The 17621-nt window shown below is 35.9% G+C and overlaps 1 protein-coding gene across 1 annotated transcript in view; it reads left to right on the forward strand.

Moving 5' to 3' along the window:
• The window catches only part of LOC148942277 (Golgi to ER traffic protein 4 homolog), a 91468-nt gene that overhangs the window by 14661 nt on the left and 59186 nt on the right, over nt 1-17621 (forward strand). The window contains exons 2-3 of the mRNA XM_089102944.1: nt 9546-9674; nt 13969-14047. Of these exons, the coding sequence (XP_088959070.1) occupies nt 9553-9674; nt 13969-14047 (201 nt within the window). The 5' untranslated portion in view covers nt 9546-9552. The remainder of the gene's footprint in view (nt 1-9545; nt 9675-13968; nt 14048-17621) is intronic.

Below are 17621 nucleotides of genomic sequence, written 5' to 3' on the forward strand. Positions count from 1 at the left end.
TCTGAAAGAATCAACTGGTGAGGAGATTATCTTAAATAGTTGTTCCTATAGCAGAGCAAACACTGCTGGAAAAAAAAATATGTTTGGAGTTTAAGAAACCCTCCCAACATCCCAGAAATTTTTTTTTAACAATTAATAAAAAAAAAAAAATCATGATGTGATATCATTGTGATGTCACATACATAAGAAAACACAAAACTTAATGTTGACTTTTCTAGTTAAGGCATTTCTGCACATCAGAAAATATTATTCTGGACCATTCCAGTTCATTCATTATCAAAAAGACTGAATGACATTTCACAATGCTGAATCTTTGAAGATTCAGATCATTATTAGTACAATATTTCTGTATTGAGAAACTAAAATCAATTGCAACAGAATAGTGCACTTATTAGTGATATGTTTCTATTTTTATTTTTTGGCTCTCTTCAAGGTTTGGAAAGTTTTTCCACTTAAAACCTTTTTCTTTACTTTAAAATAATGTACATAATTTGACCCAGCTGTCAAATGTTGGTACTTTTATCCCAAAGAAAAAGGAGTAGTGGCATCCTTAGATCTTAATAGTAGTCCTTGAGATAAGAGTCTAAATTTTTTTGTCTACTTTCCCCCTCACTCCATAAAAATTCTTAAATTTAGAAATAAGAATTTGTGGAAGGGCTGGTATCTCTGCATGGTTAGCTGCATTTTCAAATATCAGTTGCCAATTACCTCTGACTAGTTGCCAATGATTGCTCAATAACCATTTTATTTTACAAATTGTCTGTAGCCAGTTGCCTAAGACCAGATGAATGAATACATATTTAAATGAAAACAACTTGAAGTTTCCAAATTTATCATTTAAAGTTACAATAAGGTTATTTACCCCAAAAAAAAAACACGGAATAAGCATCTGACAATTTACAAAGCAAGAAAACAATAAAAAAAAAACTGGTCTGGGAAAGTCACTGGCAGTTAAAATTGGAGCTATTAGCCTAACAATTGCTGCATTTTCCAGCACTAGTATAACCTATGACCAGCCAGTGATACCTTGCCTTCATTTCTATTCATAAGTTGCTTGTAGTCAGTCATCAGTGACCATTATGCTGAACACAGCCATAAATACTTTCAAATCTGCTACTTATTTGAATTTACCAATTTACAGAGATGATTGTTATAATTGGATGCAGAATTAAATTCTGAATCTAAGGGAAGGTTATTTTCTTAGTTATCTTATTATAGTCTACCATTCCAAATTAACCCATAAACTAAATGGTTCCAAGCCTGGCAACTGAAAATGTGTTTAGTAATCCCTTCACTTCCACAAAAAGTAGAAAAAGAGTAAGATTTTAGAGTAAAGAGAATGGATAAAACGAGATTAATATTATAAAATATTAGAGGAGAAAACCCAACACAGGTTGGGTTCTAAAAAACCCAACCCTGAGCTAGCCTAGCCTACATGCAAATGATTGTAAGAATAAACAGAGGACCCATCAAAATCTTTTGCACTTTGAGTTATCAATGTTTCATAATTATCACGTAAAACTTACCATCAGTAATTATATCACTGGTGCCAGTCTCTTTTTAGTTAGCAGCAGCACACTCAATCATATTTTCATATAGGCTATTCTGCTTTGCTGGAGTTTTTCTATTCAGCTAAGTCCGGGAGATCTACTGGGGGATGTGTATTCATGCTAGATACATGCCTCTGGTTATCTGAGCTGAGAATTGGGTCACTCTGGTTCTTTGCTTATAGTTCAAAAATTAAATAGGTTAGAGAATTTCTAGATCATTTATTTTGTAGAACAATAAATTTTGTGACAAACTTTGTCAAAAGCTGTAGAAAAGTCAACAGAATCATTTCAGTAGGTATCCCTGTATCAAGTAACTTAGTGATATGGTCATATGATTCAAGGAGATTGGTTTCAACAGATCTTCCAGAACAAAATCAATGCTATGGGTTGTACAAGAGATTATTTGCTTCAAGATGTCTAATAACTGCAGAATTGATTATTCTTTCAAGAACCTTAACAACTGCTGATGGCAAGATGATAGGTTGGTAATTTTCAGTAAGGTTCTCTCTGCCTTTCTTAAATATTGGAATGATATTGGATTTTTCCCAATCCAGAGGTAATCTGGAAAGATTTAATCATAATTTGAACAGTAAGGAAAGAGGTTGACACAAGACTGTTTGACATTGATGGAGGGTATGAGGATCAATGCAGTCTGAATCAGCAGATTTATTCATTTTGAGGGATATAAGTTCCTTTAGAATTATTGTACCATTAATCAGAATAGGCTCTGTATTATGTGATAGCCTACATCATATATAGGAGGTGGGGGGAAAACAATACTGAAATTGGAGGAAAAACAAATGCAAATTACTGGCTAAAATTTCAACTTTCAGCTCAGGATCAGCAACTGGCTGACTACTGTGCAGGATATCAGGGACTCTGCATCTGCTGCAACATTTTTGAAAGGCATATTGCCAGAAAGATTTAGGATTATGCCTAATATCCTCAGCCAATCGTTCCTCAAACCTTCTCTTCAGCTGCTTGTCTGGTTACAAAAAGTTTTGAAGAGTTGATAGTTTTCTGAAGTTTTCTTTTTCCTTTAACAGTTCCATCCTCAATGTTTTCTATTAATTAGCTTACATGTTTCAGCAGTTAAAAAAAAAGGTAGAATTTTGGCCTGTTTAACCCAAAAATTTCTCGTGCATGGATTTTCAGCATGCAAAATTACAATTTTCACATTAGACCAACTCTCATCAATATCATTGGTGATAAGCTGTTCTCAATTAATATTGGCAAGTCTTTTGGAGACTAGTTTATAATTGATGTATTTTTGTTGCTTGGAAGAGGGTTTTTTAGTAGGCAAACATAACTCTGAAATAATTACAACATGGTTGCTATTACCAATGGGCGTGGCTATTACATTCTTAATAAGAGGGTCAGGATTACTGCAAATAACCAGATCAAGAGTGTTGGAAACTTGACCTTCCCGGAAACAGGTTGGTTGTGAAATTGTCAGACAGAGGGAATTATCAGAGAGCCAGAAATAAAAGGAGAATCTCTAGTGTGAAAACCAGATCCATATATCCATTGGATTTCAAGAAGGTTAAAGTCCCCCAGAAGGACATAATCATAACTTGCAAAATTGGGCATCACATATGACAACATAGCAGCCAAATTACATCCAGAGTCCAAAACATAGGGAGCACTGGGTCTTCTATAAAAAAACACCCACTAAAATTGAGATTATTTGATTATGTATTTTTTCCAAACATACTCAATTCCATCAGTAGTAAAAGAGAATTAAATTGAATGAGACTAATCTTCAGTCCATCTCTTACATGTAAACACACTCCTCTGTGACAAAGTGGGGAATTCGGGTTAGAAAAGAGTTGGTAACCATTGATTCGAATTTCATCAGGTGATAAGGTGTTAATAGGTGCAACTTCTGTAATTGCTGCAACATCCATTTCTGCCATTAACATACAAAAGGGAAGTTCTGAAAGTTTATTAGGCAGGCTATCAACATTGGAACTAAGGAACTTCATTTCTTGAGAGGTAAGAATCCAAGAGGATGCAGGACTAGTATAAGCAGGAGCCAAAGAACTAGGAATAATAATGTATGCTGTGCTCTGAAATGACGAGGAAGAAACAGTAGGTGAGCAAGCTATTGCAGAAGAAACATTAGAAATAGAAGCAAAAGAAAGGTCAGCATAAGACAAAGGAACATTATTATGAACACTAATAGGTAGTTGAGAGACAAGATTGGTGCAAGACTATAATCACTTAAACGATTTACAGGGATAGAAGGAGGCAGTCATCAGTGAAAATTGGAGTGGTCAGGGGATTGCTTCAAGAGGCAAGTTTAATTGACAATTTTCTATTGTTCAGATATAAAGAGACAATTTTCTGCAAATGTAGGTAACCCCCTGTAAAATGTAATAAATAGATTTACAAATCTTTAAAAACTTATAAATTAATTGGGCACAGCTATTAGGCTCAAAACACTTTTATTGCACTTCATTTGAGTAGAAAATCTATTTTGCAATGTTTCACTTCTATAACACAAATATTATTAATTATCATCAACAGCTATTGACCTTTGGATGAAGAAGGAGTAGAGATAGGTGCTTCAAAATAACTTCCCAGGAGATCATTAAGGTCTGGATACTTTACTAAGGCTTTCAGGTCATAGTTTACAATTATGCTACTACTTCTCAGAAAATTATAGACTGTACTCTTCATGCATTTTCCTGTTTCTAGATCTTGTTGATCTTGCTTGTTTGCTGTTAAATCTATTTGAAGGAAACAGTGACATGTGACAAAATACATAGTAAATATTTAATTTTGGCTGTATATTAGTACATTGGGGGGGGGGGGGGTGAAAGTAGAGCAAATTGCTTTCAGGAATGACATAAGTTAGGTAGACTAGCATATAGCCTATATAGATAGGTCTAAGTATATAGGCTAGGCTGCCTAAATTGTGATAAACTAGATTTACCATAAGTTTGGGGTTTCAGTGTCTTTTCTCATTGTCCTTGTTTTTTGAAAATATAATTCCTAGTAGTTCAATGGGACTTTAAGAATTTTTAGTGTCTTTTCCTGAAGCTAAAAATAAATTTGCAAATCTTTAAAAACTTACAAATCAGGAGTAAAAGCATAAGATTAAAAATTCTTTCCCTGTGCTTTATTTCAGCAGGAAATCTATTTCTTAAGGTTTAATTTCTATAATCAATTCTGTGGTACTTATAAATTATTCTACCAACACTCAAGAAGTAAAGTTAGGTTAATCCTAATGAAAAATGCCAAAAACAATGAAAATATAATACTTTAGAAACAAATATATAGCCCAAACTATAAAATTCCAATGTATTCTGTCACCCTCCACTTGTTTTCCACTGAGTTTAAGCTAATTGTTTCTTAATACAGACAGATATAACCAGTTTGTTCTCAAGTTTTACACAACATAAAATTGAATGTTGGTGGTATAATATATAAGTACCAATCCTATAATTAAGCAAGTAAAATAGTGGTACATGGATCTTTTCTAAACATAAGTAAGAGACTTCTGAACTTGGGCATGATGTATATGGGTTTAGATGATTAGGATTGGCCAATAGTTAGGACTAGACTTGTCAGGACTGACTGACTATGATTTTGAAAAAACATTCTTTTTTCAACATTTGAATTTAAGGTACACCCTAGCCTATTCAAATGAATGAATGAATATTTATTTACCATTTTTAAATAACAGTTAATTAACTGAATATTAGTTAATAGAGGAAAGAGAAAAATAAGGAAATGCAATACAGCTTATGGCTTAAGCCATAGGATTAGCTTATGGCTTAGAACAGTCTATGGCTTACTCTGTTTTTTTGTTTGTTTGTTTGTTTAAAGTAAAATAAATAAATATCGTCATTATCTGGTGGTAATATCTACCAGGCTTTGAAGATGGTTAAGAAGCTAAGTGCTCCGGATATCGATAGTCTGTGTTACAATCCCTTTGCCATTAAGTGTCCATTAATGTTAACACACATTCAGCTCTTACTCCAGTTCCATTCTTATTCACAGTCATTAGTTCCAGATAGTTTCCCTTCAGGAATCATAACATTACTTTTGAAAAGGGAAAAGATTCAGATCAGTGTTCCAGTTATCAACCAATTACAGTGTCTTTCTTCATGAGCAAGCTATTTGAGTATCCTATCTTGCTGGAAATTTAGGCTTGGTGAGATTTTTCTGATTATCAAGTCGGTTTTGGTTGTCCTCAACCCCATCATATACTTGACCAGATGTTGGCTTTGGCAAAATGCAAAAATGGCTGCTTTATTTTTGCATGATGGATATTTTTGGTGCAATTGACAATATAGCACATCTTCAGGTCCTTCATTCCCTAGTTTGAGCAGGAGTTAAATTTTTCTGTTGTAAAGATTCTCCAGTATTGATATTGTAATTTCTTTACAATATACAATTGATATTGTAATTTCCAGTTGAAATGGATATCTGATACATCTGAGCTAATCACAGTAAAGAAGGGAGTCAGGTTAGGTGATGTGTTACCTTAAATTGCAGTTTGTAGTGAATTTAAGGATTTTTGTCCTTGTTGTGCTCCATTATGACTTCTGTAATTTGCTAAATTTGGGTTGAGGACTCAGCAGCTTCCCAGTTGTACAGGAACTCTTGCTGTAGCCATTTTTTGTCAAGACTTTGCTTGAATGCAACTGATGAATCAGCAGCCACTGTATCTTCAGAGAGTTGATTCCACAAGTTTGTTACTTACTGGCTGAAGAAATGGCTTCTTTCTCGGATTAAGGAGCATTTCTTGAAGATTCTCTTGGAATGCCCTCTAGTCATAGAATGTTTTGGGAGGCGAGGAGACAAGGGAGAACATTTTTGGAAATAATCTTGTGGATCATTATCATGTTGCCATGTTTTCTCCAGTATGCAAGAATAGGAAGCTTCAAGTGACGTAAACGTTCTTTGTATGGCATTTGTTTGAGGCCTTTGACCATTTTGGTTGCTTTTTGTTGAACTCTTTCTAGTATTTCTTTCTCCTTCTTGAAATAGGGTGACACCTGGGACATTCCAACCTCTAGGTGTGAGCGAACTAGTGCCTTATGGAGCTTTATAAACACATTTGGGCATCTGCTAGAGATAGTTCTTTTGATCATTCCATGAGATTGGAGGGCAGAGAACGATACAGATTTTGCATGGTTGCTGAACTTAAATTGATGATCAACAATGACTTCAAAATCTCTTTCTTCAGAGACTGAAAAAAGGGGTGCCTTAGAGATGGTACTGCTGATGTGTATTATGATTGCCAAAACAGATGACATGGCATTTGTCAGCATTGAAAGAGAGGAGCCATGTATCAGCCCAAGTCCCAAGAATATTAAGGTCCTTTTGGATAGATTGCAGGTCAGAGGCTGTGGCTGCTTTACCAACAAGTTTTGAATCATCAACATCAAGAGTGAGGAGGTTTGAGAGAAGATTGGGTGCATCATTTATATATAAGTTGAAGAGACTTGTTCCAAGAATGGTCCCCTGGAGAATGCCAGTGCAAGTAACTCAAGCTTTCTCAGTGCCATCTCTGAATTACCATCTACCCTGCCTTTGTCAAACACAGTCGCAGCTAGGGGACTTCTGCTGCTGGACGACAGGTCATGAAAGACTCAAAATAATAACACCCTGCGGGTCATCTCTAGCAATGTTGATTCTCTTACCAACAAGCTTCTAAATACCCACGTGCTCTTAAAAGATGAAGAAGCAGATATTGCTGAATTAGTAGAGATTCTGCCAAAATCTACAATAATACCTGTTACCAAAAGTTCGTTGCAGATATCTGGTTTTCAGTGCTTCACTAACCTGGGGCAGCCAAACTGCAGAAGAGGAGTTGGTATCTATGTCAGAGAAGGTTTCCAAGTTAGTCGTATTAATCATCTAATTTTCAATATACCCTGGGTGGAAAGTCTATGGCTTGATATTACTCTTCAAGAAAATAAAAAAAATCTGTATTGGATGTGTATATAGAAGCCTTAGTGCACCCAGTCTTGATAATTGTGAAATATATCTCAAAACTATCATTGATGGAATGGCAGCTACAGTATCATCTGATAATTGTTGGTGATTTCAACTTCCCATTAATCAAGCAGGTTGATGGTCTTGCAGTATCTAGTAATGGAGATTCACGATTGGTGTCTTGCTTATCTGACAACTTCCTTCATCAAACGGTTGACAAGCCAACAAGGCATCATGACAACCAGAATCCTTCCTTGCTGGATCTCATAATTTTGAGGAACACAGTTTCCCTTATCAGAAATGAATTTCTTCCTCCAGTTGACAACAGCAACCACTCATCCTCTTTGTGTTATCCTTGAACATACGTCTGCAACCTAATATTCGTCCTCAAACTTTTATTGACTACCAAGCAATACAGAAGGAACTAGCCTCAATAAATTGGTCAAAACTAAATATTTTTGATGTCAACATGTCATGGACAAATGTCAAAGAAGCCCTCCTGTCAAGTAAAAAAAGTCCCCCAATTCATCTACCAAAAACACTTCCATTCCTCACAAAGGATCCAAAAAGAATAATCGACAGGAAAGCCAAAGCCTGGAAGAGGTACAACAAGGGGAAAACACAGGAAAATTGGAAAAAGTAAGCAAATGCTCAGAATCTCGCCTCCAATGTAGTTAAGAAACTGAAGTCTCAAAATGAGGAGAAGCTTGCCACAGATATCAAGGCAAACCCCAAAATCTTTCTGGAGACATGTATCTACCAAAAATCCTAACCGTCACATCATTCCTGACCTCAAACATAATGGCATAACCCACTCATCACCAATAGATAAGGCTAATGTATTGACTATCCAGTGTGGCTCTGCCTTCACCATCCAATCTTGTCCAACTATCCCTGCAGCACCATCAAACTTAATATGTGATCCAATGCAAAAATTATCAATTATCAAAGATATGGTCTTAAATAGCCTAGAAAAACTTGATGTTAATAAATCCAAAGGATCAGATGGGATACACCCAAGGCTTCTCAAGGAATGCTGAATTGTTCTCAGTTCTCCCTTGGGTAGACTCTTCCAGACGGCCCTACAGAACAGAGAACTACCATTGGATTGGAAAACATTCTATATCACACCAATCCACAAAAAAGGCCCCAAAGATCATGCAGACAACATTAAGAATATTCTCATTTACACTCAACATGGCTTCAGATGTTTAAGATCTGTTGATACTAATCTAACACACACATACAAGTATGTTACATCATTGTTATGAAAACTTATGATTAGTTTGGAACTTAATCAATAATGAAAGTCACAACTACCACCATAGATTTTACTTATAATCATTGAGGTTGCAGTAAAAAAACTATAAATCTCAACAAGCACCAAAGTGTATTATCAATTAATTAGGCTAATATTATTACTTGCTAGTCACCAGTACAAGCGTAGCTGTCATGCATCCATATTGTAGGTAAATATCTGAAATATAGGTCTTTTTCTTGTTTAGGCTAAAGTTTAATGCGTGGCATAAATATATTAAAAAAAAACCATCATAAAAGGTATGGGTACATAATTATTTAAAGTTCACTGTAAGTTTTAGGCTCAATAAGTCTAAAAATAAGCTGCTACACTCCAAACCAAGACTCTAAGGTTTAATTAGACTCTAGGTTTTCGTAATGATTGGTTGCTTCACTTTTATTCTATATAATTTTAAAACTGTATAGAAGCTTGCATATTTTTGGGAGTGGGTAGTTGTATATTTCTAGGGTAAATTTCTAATCATAGAAAAAAGTTTGTTGGAATACGGGCTTATTTCAAGTATGTACCCTTGCTATAAAAATTCGAAAGTTCTCATTCAAAAGCTCACTTGCTCTGGGTTAGAAACACGTAGCTCGGGAAGTCCTCTGACACCACTCATTTTATAATTTTGTCATTGTTTACAGATTTGGCAGTGTTGTCAATTTTGACAGTGTTGTCAGTGGCTTGTTGTCAAATTCTTTGTATTTTATTTTTAACATTGTATCATAGTAAATGTATCTCTGCAGAATCAAAATGGAAAGTCAACAGAACAACAGAACTGGTGGAACTAATAGAGTGTTAGAGAAACTGAAAGCATCACTTGAAGCTGGCCAATTCTATGAAGCTCATCAAATGTATAGAACGCTCTATTTTAGGTTTGTTATTTCTATATATATAATTAGTTAGACTTATTGATGTTATATGTATTGCAGTTTGAGTTCTTTTCCCAGTTTTTTTTTGTTAATTTTCAGCTTTGTTTTATTTTTTGTTTCTTTCTCTTGCATTGTATGTTGGTTTATTTTTTCAATGATTTTCTGGAGTAAACTGCCTATCTTGCCAAAGTTAAAAAGAGAAAATTACCCCACACATAGATGCTGAATATTTTTAGTTTCCCTCTGTTCACGACTGATATACCCTAAAAATTTAAAGGTAGAAGACAAACTACTTTGAAGCTATGCTTTTGTTTTCTTTCGCTTTTATTTTTTGGTTCTTCTTCCTCCTCCCCTCCCCCAAAGATGAAAATATTGAAATGTTGGCTGTAGAAGGAAAACAAGAATTCATAGATTTTCATAGTTTGAAACAAAACTTGGTGTTTAGGACTCGTGTGGCGAATTGACAATGTTGAATTTATTTAACCCTAATACTGTGTCTGTCAAGGAATTAAGCTGTGGAATAAAATTACACCAACTCAAGGGTTTTTAGCACTGACCTTAAGAAAAAATTAAGATGAAAATTTAGAGTGAGCAGAGGATACCATGTAATGGTCTGGTCTCTCGACTCTCATTTGCATATTTTTGATATCCCAAAGGAAAATGTTAGAGGAAAGAGGCTCCCTGGCCACAAAAATTGAAAAAGATAGACCCTTTCATAAATGGTAATATTTGAAGATTAAAATATTTATACAATCATAGTTAGAGAGAAATTTACCGAGATTTCTTTCCTTTGCACCTTTGAGCTAGTTGCAAAAATTTATATTGATCCATATCTTACTTTCACAGATGATCAATGTCAGCCAGTGATCAAGTGATCAAGTCAGATCAAGTCAAGTTCTCATTCGTTGTAGAACTAAGAACACTTTTTGTAAGCTTGAGCTTGCTGAATATTCTTTCTCCTTTAGCTGATGTCACAGAGACAGTATTTGCCATTTAGACTGTTTTCTATACTAACAGGTCTGCAATAGTAAGAGAAATGTTTTCTCAGTGAGTCGTTCATCTGCATCACATTTGAGAAGGTGTAGTCGAGATTTAATTTGCTTGCTCATCCGACTTGAAACGAAAATGTTTTTTTTTTTTAATTATTATATTTAGTAAGTTCACAGGTAGCAAGGTACTCAACAATAGGCTATGGAGAATTTGTGGCTTGGTGAGTCTCTTCCATTTTTGAAATTCGGAACCCTGTTGATGATTGTATTTTCTGACAGTAGAGCTCCTTGTATAGCGAGTGAGGGAGGGGGGGGGGGGTCAGCTTAAAAATGTGTCACCTCTCTAAAATTTGCTAGAATATAGCATGGTCAGTGGCAGCAGGTAAATTCGTTTTCTAGTCAGTAATCGTCCTGTGTTGGCTATAATCGTGTTTTAATAGAATTGTCGTCCAGCCAAATGTTTAGATTAAGTCAAATTATGTCGTAGCAATACCAAGAATCTGGGCTTCTCTTCTTTCGTCAGTTTTTAATTGAATGTTTCGTCAGTTTTTAAAATGCTCCTCTCTGCAAAGAAGGTTTGTATTCAGGATATTATTGTCTCTGACAAATTTTTCTCTAAGCTTAGCTTTGATCTTATCAGTAGCATTTGCGAAAAAAGTAGTGTGAGTAGTGGCTCTGATGGAAAAAGAATGAATAACTCAAAGAGTACCGGACTTGTTCTTGACAAGCTTTGAGAATTCAATAAGTTTACAATTCTTTTCTCAGAGGTGGCAGAAAACGGAAGTTGTGGAACTCACTTTTGAAAATTGTGGTCACTTGAGCTAGGACTCCGTTAAAGTGCATGATATGTTGTCGGAGAAATCTTACAATTTGATGGCTTTTTCCTCTTCATTGAGACCGCTGTTTGAGACGCGCCACTGCCATGATTTTAGCTAGATCCAGGCCTTTCTTTGATTTTTGATTTCTCTTCTAGTCCTTCTTCATCAGTATGCCTCGTTGACAGTTTCTATTATTTCACGTCTTCCTTCATCTCCACAGACAGAGATAAGTTCATTTTTGAACCTCCCACTCAAGTTAATGACTAAATGAAGACCGCTGTTACGATTGTCATATCTAACTTTAATATCAGATCAATGTTTACCTAAAAGTTGAATAAACCAATAGAAGTTCCTCCTTGCTCTGGGTCAGATCCTCTAAAAGCTAACTGTTGTTGGGCCAAGTATTGGACTGTATTCGACTGTCCAGTAGAAGAGATAAAACACACCAAGTTTTTTCCTATCAGCAGGCTACAAAATCTTGATGGTATACTGCTTTCTGTCTACCAAAGGTCATTCAGACAGTGCGTACTTAAAAAACTGTATGCAATTATGTAGAGCAGTGGTTGACTAGTGAAGCGTTTCCGAAGTCTCCCTTGGTGATTAGTTGCTCGACTTTTCGTTTTTTTTTTAAATAATTAAATAATTTAAATAATTAAATAATTTCAGTTGTTAAAGTGTTGCAACTTCTGTTCATATTAGGCTTAGAAAGGAAAAATTAGGAGACATGGCTGAATCCAGTACCCTCCTCGATTGAACATTTCTCACGTGATTTGTCCGCTGTCCAATTTTTGACAAATGTTAGAATGTTAAACACAAGAAATATGAATATTAAATGGATAACTTCGAAGATAACATTGATGAGGGTAGCACTTGAGATTTTCTGTCGCGGTTTTTGAGTTACGTCCAAGATCTTACTCCCCTAAGCTATTGAGGTAGTAACTCTTTGCATCTGAGTACATTTTGGGCTCAGTATCTTGTCAATGTAATACTTAATGAAGGCAATTCTTAGTGTTTTGAATAATGAGCTTTGCTATTGAATTGCCGACGTATTCAACAAGATCTAATAAAATGGGATCTTCTGGTGCCATTGTTTGGGATTGTTAAGGGATATATCAGCTATGGTATTTCCAGATTCGAGAGAAATGACGCATATTCTCTGCTGGAAAGGATGGTGTGAGCTTTGAAAGATTTCCTTTGACCACATTCTTTTATATCTTCCCTGTTTTATTGTGAGTTGGTTTCTGCTAAGCATTACTCTTGATTTTATTGATATGTACCAGTCGTCAAATTAGGCTCTAAGACTTCTACAGGGAAGGACATAAATTTCATCAAACGCTTAAATTTATAGTAGATTAATATTTTCTGATAAACTTTGCAAGAGAGCAATTGCCGGGATTTTGTTAATTTTGACAAGGGCTTGTTGTCGTGACGTGACATAGGGGTTTTATATATTCTTTTCCAAATGGTTTTTCTTCTTTATTATTGACTCTTAGGAACTATTTTAGCAGGCTTAATACTCTAGAACGTTATCTTGTGCCCCGAAGAGGCAATTTATTTAAAGTCAATATTTTTAATGATTTTTTGTTGGTACTTTCCTTGGCGTAAATCATCTTAGTAAAATCTATTTAATTTTGGGTTAATGCTTTTGTTTAGCTATGTCAACAATTTCTTATATCTTTGCCTTCGCAACTGTGGGGATATGACTTTGCCTTCGCAACTGTTCAGTCCTCTGGTTATATCTCCGCATTGCAGCAGAGAATTATAGTGCAACTGATTTCTGTAGTTTTTGATATCCTGTTGGATTTTTTTTTATTATAAGCACTCTTATATCGATTTGACAAATTTCAGTTCATTGCTCTTTGGCAGGAGGAGGTCAACCAGAATTTTTAGGGAAAACGATAGCTTGTGAGTTTTCAGACAATATCGATAGCTTAGGTATCAGGTATCGATATCGATACCTGAATAAGTGATGTAGACTCTAGAATCTCGACAACTGAGACCTGTACAATGTATGTGTCTGAGTTGTCTACAGTAATTAAATTGAAGCTTACAAAGCTTAAAATTTGTCTCGTGTATATGTCGGTTCACAATTTTTAAGCCACGGCAAATAGTCTTTTGTAAGAATTAATTTCCATTTGCATAAATTTGTTATTTCTGTTAGTTATGTGTTTTTAAACACTCTTTTTCTTAGGTCCTCATTAACAATAATAACAATAAAAAAGGTCTCTGTGGCAGCAGAATTTTTTTGTGTATATACCTATTTTTTATGCCTTGACTTGTCGTTTTCAGACCTGCTTTTTGTATTTATCTTTTATTTGCTGGAAAAAATTTGTTGGTTTAAATATCTCACGGAACGTCGTTTAAAAAAAATATATGTTAAAAAAAAGGCTCGAGAAACTTGGAAACAATTTAAACTTGTATTTTAATCTATGGTTTTCATCTATATTTTGTTAGGTGTTCACTGAAAAAAATAAGTAATCTATTTTTTAGGTATCTTGGGCAACAAAGATATGATGAATTGTTACCTTTGCTTATGGATGGAGCCCTTCTATTTCTTGAAAAAGAACAGGTATTTCATTTTCTGTTTTATATGTATTGCTCTTCCTTATCTGTCGTTTAATCTTTGTCTGCTTCTCTTTTTTGTCTTTTTCTTTTTATATTTTTTTTCTCTCTTTTTTTTATACCCCAGCCGAACTTGAAGTACCAAGGACACTAGAAACTGGATCTAATTGCTTAGATTGGTTAAGTGGAAACTTGCACAACCATATACGTCTTAAAACATCAGCAAAAAGCTGAAATTCAAGTTGTAATGACAAAGATCTTCAATTTCAAATTCAGTTGTTTTTTTTTTTTACAGTCGCGGGCACCAAGTTTCAAACACTTCAGAATAAGAAGCGATTTGGCCCAATAGTAACCGAAACTGAAAAAAAACGGAATTTTGATAAAATGTTTATATATCATAAGAATTGCCTTTTTGTTCTGATTCTAAATATATAAAAATCCAGTCAGCAACAAAACGTTTGAAGAATAATAAGGCTGCAGGATTATGTGGAATATCAGAAGAGCTCCTCAAGAACGCGGGGTCAGCAATGCTACTCTGGCTCTAAATGCTCTTCTCTCTAGTATGACACACAGCAGGGGTTCTGAGGGACTGTCGTGCGGGAACATGCTACCTCTATGGAAAAGGAAGGCAAGCAAGTGCACATGCTCAAACTACAGAAGAATTACTCTTCTTTCAGTGCCCAAAATGCTCTTTGGAATGACTCTGCTCACTCGCTGCAGCAATTTTCTGCGAAGGAAGAGGCGAATCTAACAAGCCGGGTTTATACCCGAGAGGTTTGCTGATGAACAGATTTTTACAGTACGGCATTTGGTGGAAAAGACAAAAGAATTCAGCAGAAATGGTTGTAGCCTTTCTGGACTTTAAGACTGCCTTCGATTTGGTCGACCGTAAATATCTATGGCTTATAGTCCGATCCCTCGGACTCCCTGCCAAATACTGTCTACTCCTTGAAAAGTTATCCGAGGAAACCGAGGACTGCATCCAAGTGAATGGGAAGCGGAGTGCGTCATTTATCATCAAAACTGGTGTGTGGCAAGGTTGTGGTGTCGACCCAGAATTGTTTCATTGTGTCATAGACAATGTAATGACTCGAATTACCGATCGATTGCCCTTTGGTCTCCAATTTTGAGATCGAGTCATGACCGATGTTGACTTCGCAGACAACCTTGCGCTCGTTACTGACTCCTTGCAACAGGTAATAGATGCTCTGAATGTCCTACATGAAGAAGCTGCAAAAGTCGGGTTTAATGTAAATTGGGAAAAATTAAAAATAATGGCAGTCGAGGAGCTAGTCCCATTTGTTCCCCTGGAATTTATTACAGCTCGTTGAGCCCACGTTGAAGTTGTTACTTACTTCACCTATCTTGGCTCCGTGATTTCGAATGATGGCTCCCTGGACGCGGAACTGGACAACCGAATTGCGAAAGCTTTTTCTGTCGTCGGAAGACTCAGTGCCATCTGGAGATCACCCCATATTTCTGGACGCACGAAGATGCGCATATGTAGCTCATCCGTAATCTTAGTCCTGCTTTACGTGGCTGAGACATGGCCTCTTAAATCCACTATCTTGAGCATGATATACACCTGCCAGGCGAAACAACTTCGTCGAATTAAGGAGCTCCGATGGGATGATTTTGTGAGTAATGAAAGGTTCCTTGATCTTACTCACCAAGTTCCTTTTTTAACACAAATTATTCAGGGAACTCACAGATGGTCTGGGCATTTTCTGATACCACCGTCAGCCCATGCTAGAATCATATACGACTTTGACCCCACATCCGAGGGTTGGTTACGCCCGAGCGGTAGACCTTGGACCAGATGGAAGGACAGCCTTCAGACTTTCCTCAACATGGCCGACATTGCTGCTGTCGAGCCCCCCCCCCCTCCCCCTTCATAGAAGCAGATAGGTCCACCTGGAGGAGCAAAGTTGCTATGCTCTCTACGCCACATACCATGCGGCATTAGCCTTTAGTCAAGTAAATCAAATTAATTTTAATGTCACACATCAAAAGCGATGTGTCTGAGGAAATTTACCCTATTTTTGAAAAACATCCCCGAAAGGTTACATGATCTATAAGCCTTCTTACTCATTATAATAATTGAACCATCTTTATGAATGCGATCTGTCTGTCACAGAAAATACTATAATATATAGAAGTATATAATGAATATGACAATAATTTTGAACTACTCCAAAAGGATTGTCCGTTCATGCTGATTCAAAATATATAAAATTCATCAAGTTTGATGTTGCCCATCAAAAATTACAAGCCTGGGAAAATTTGCCTGATTTTCGAAAAAAAGGGATAACCCCAGATGAGTCAAGTGATCATAATGAAAATAACACCATCTGATTCAGCTTAACTGAAAACCCCTGTTGCAGAGGTTATATATAATCTAAAAAATGGGGTGTTTTGTATTTTTTGCCAGAAGTAAGATCACGGGTTCGTGTTTATTAATTTTTTTTTTTTTCAGGGATGGTCGTATCGAATCAATTGTTCTAGGAGATTGGCAGAGGGCTCATTTGAACGGAGATAAAAACAAAATTCTAGTGCCCTTTTTAAGTGATCAAAAAAGATTTGAGGACAACTAGCCCCCTCCCATATCTCTTTTTCCTCCAAATCGCACATCTGATCATATTTTTTAAAGAGTCATTTGATTCAGCATACTTGAAAGATACAATAACTGTGTATATGTTGATTACATGACCCCATATTCGCTAGGGAAAGGGTTGTAAATTATGCATATATGTAGTATTTTGTTCTGGGAAATGCTCTGGAATTTTTTTTGGGGAAATTGTTCGTGGAGAGGATAGCTTCCTGGGAAATTTCCATCGGAAAATTTAAATGGAGATGGTGATTACCTAGTATGATTTGAAGTATGTTTGGTCAGAAATTAACTTATAAAAGTAATTCTTTTTCGACTGAAAGTAATGAGCAACATTAAAAATCTGGATCCGCTTAGAAGTGATATAGCTTGTGATATAGTCGACCGCGGACAGGGTGGAGTTTTATGGAACTTTCTCAAGCTCTTCAAGGAGGAAGACTTCTTTGCAGAGAAGCAGGTGTGTTTCTTAGGCCATTCCTATTTCCTCCTTTGTATTGCAATATTGATCACTCGTGCTTTATTGGAGGAGGAATACGAAGATTTCCACCCACAATGACTGGAACGTGGTCACTTGTGAAGGCATGAGTGTCAACCTTAAAAGAATCAGAGTGATCCGTAAGGCACAGAGATCAAGACAAGATGGTCTATTTGGGCCATGTTAGGTGGCAAATTTGGCAATTTTTTCATGCCCATGCGGAAGAGAAAGATCATACAGGTCTGATCCCATCTTATCAGTATTTTTGCTACAAAGCCATACGTTATGATGGAGAGTGATGGTAAATTTGGCATATTTGCCGGAAAATTTAATCTTAAACTCAAATGATTTTCAAACAGTTCGTGGTAACGAACTGTAAGTAAGGAGCGACCCGGCTCAATGGTAACCGAAACTCTAAAAAACGGGATTTTGATACCAATAGATACATCAAAAGAATCAGATTTTAATTCTGATTTCAAATATATAAGTTTCATTAAG

The sequence above is a fragment of the Artemia sp. Qi Xiang Cuo genome, chromosome 17 (assembly GCF_049724085.1).
Source record: "Artemia sp. Qi Xiang Cuo chromosome 17, ASM4972408v1, whole genome shotgun sequence".
Classification (NCBI taxonomy): Eukaryota; Metazoa; Arthropoda; class Branchiopoda; order Anostraca; family Artemiidae; genus Artemia; species Artemia sp. Qi Xiang Cuo.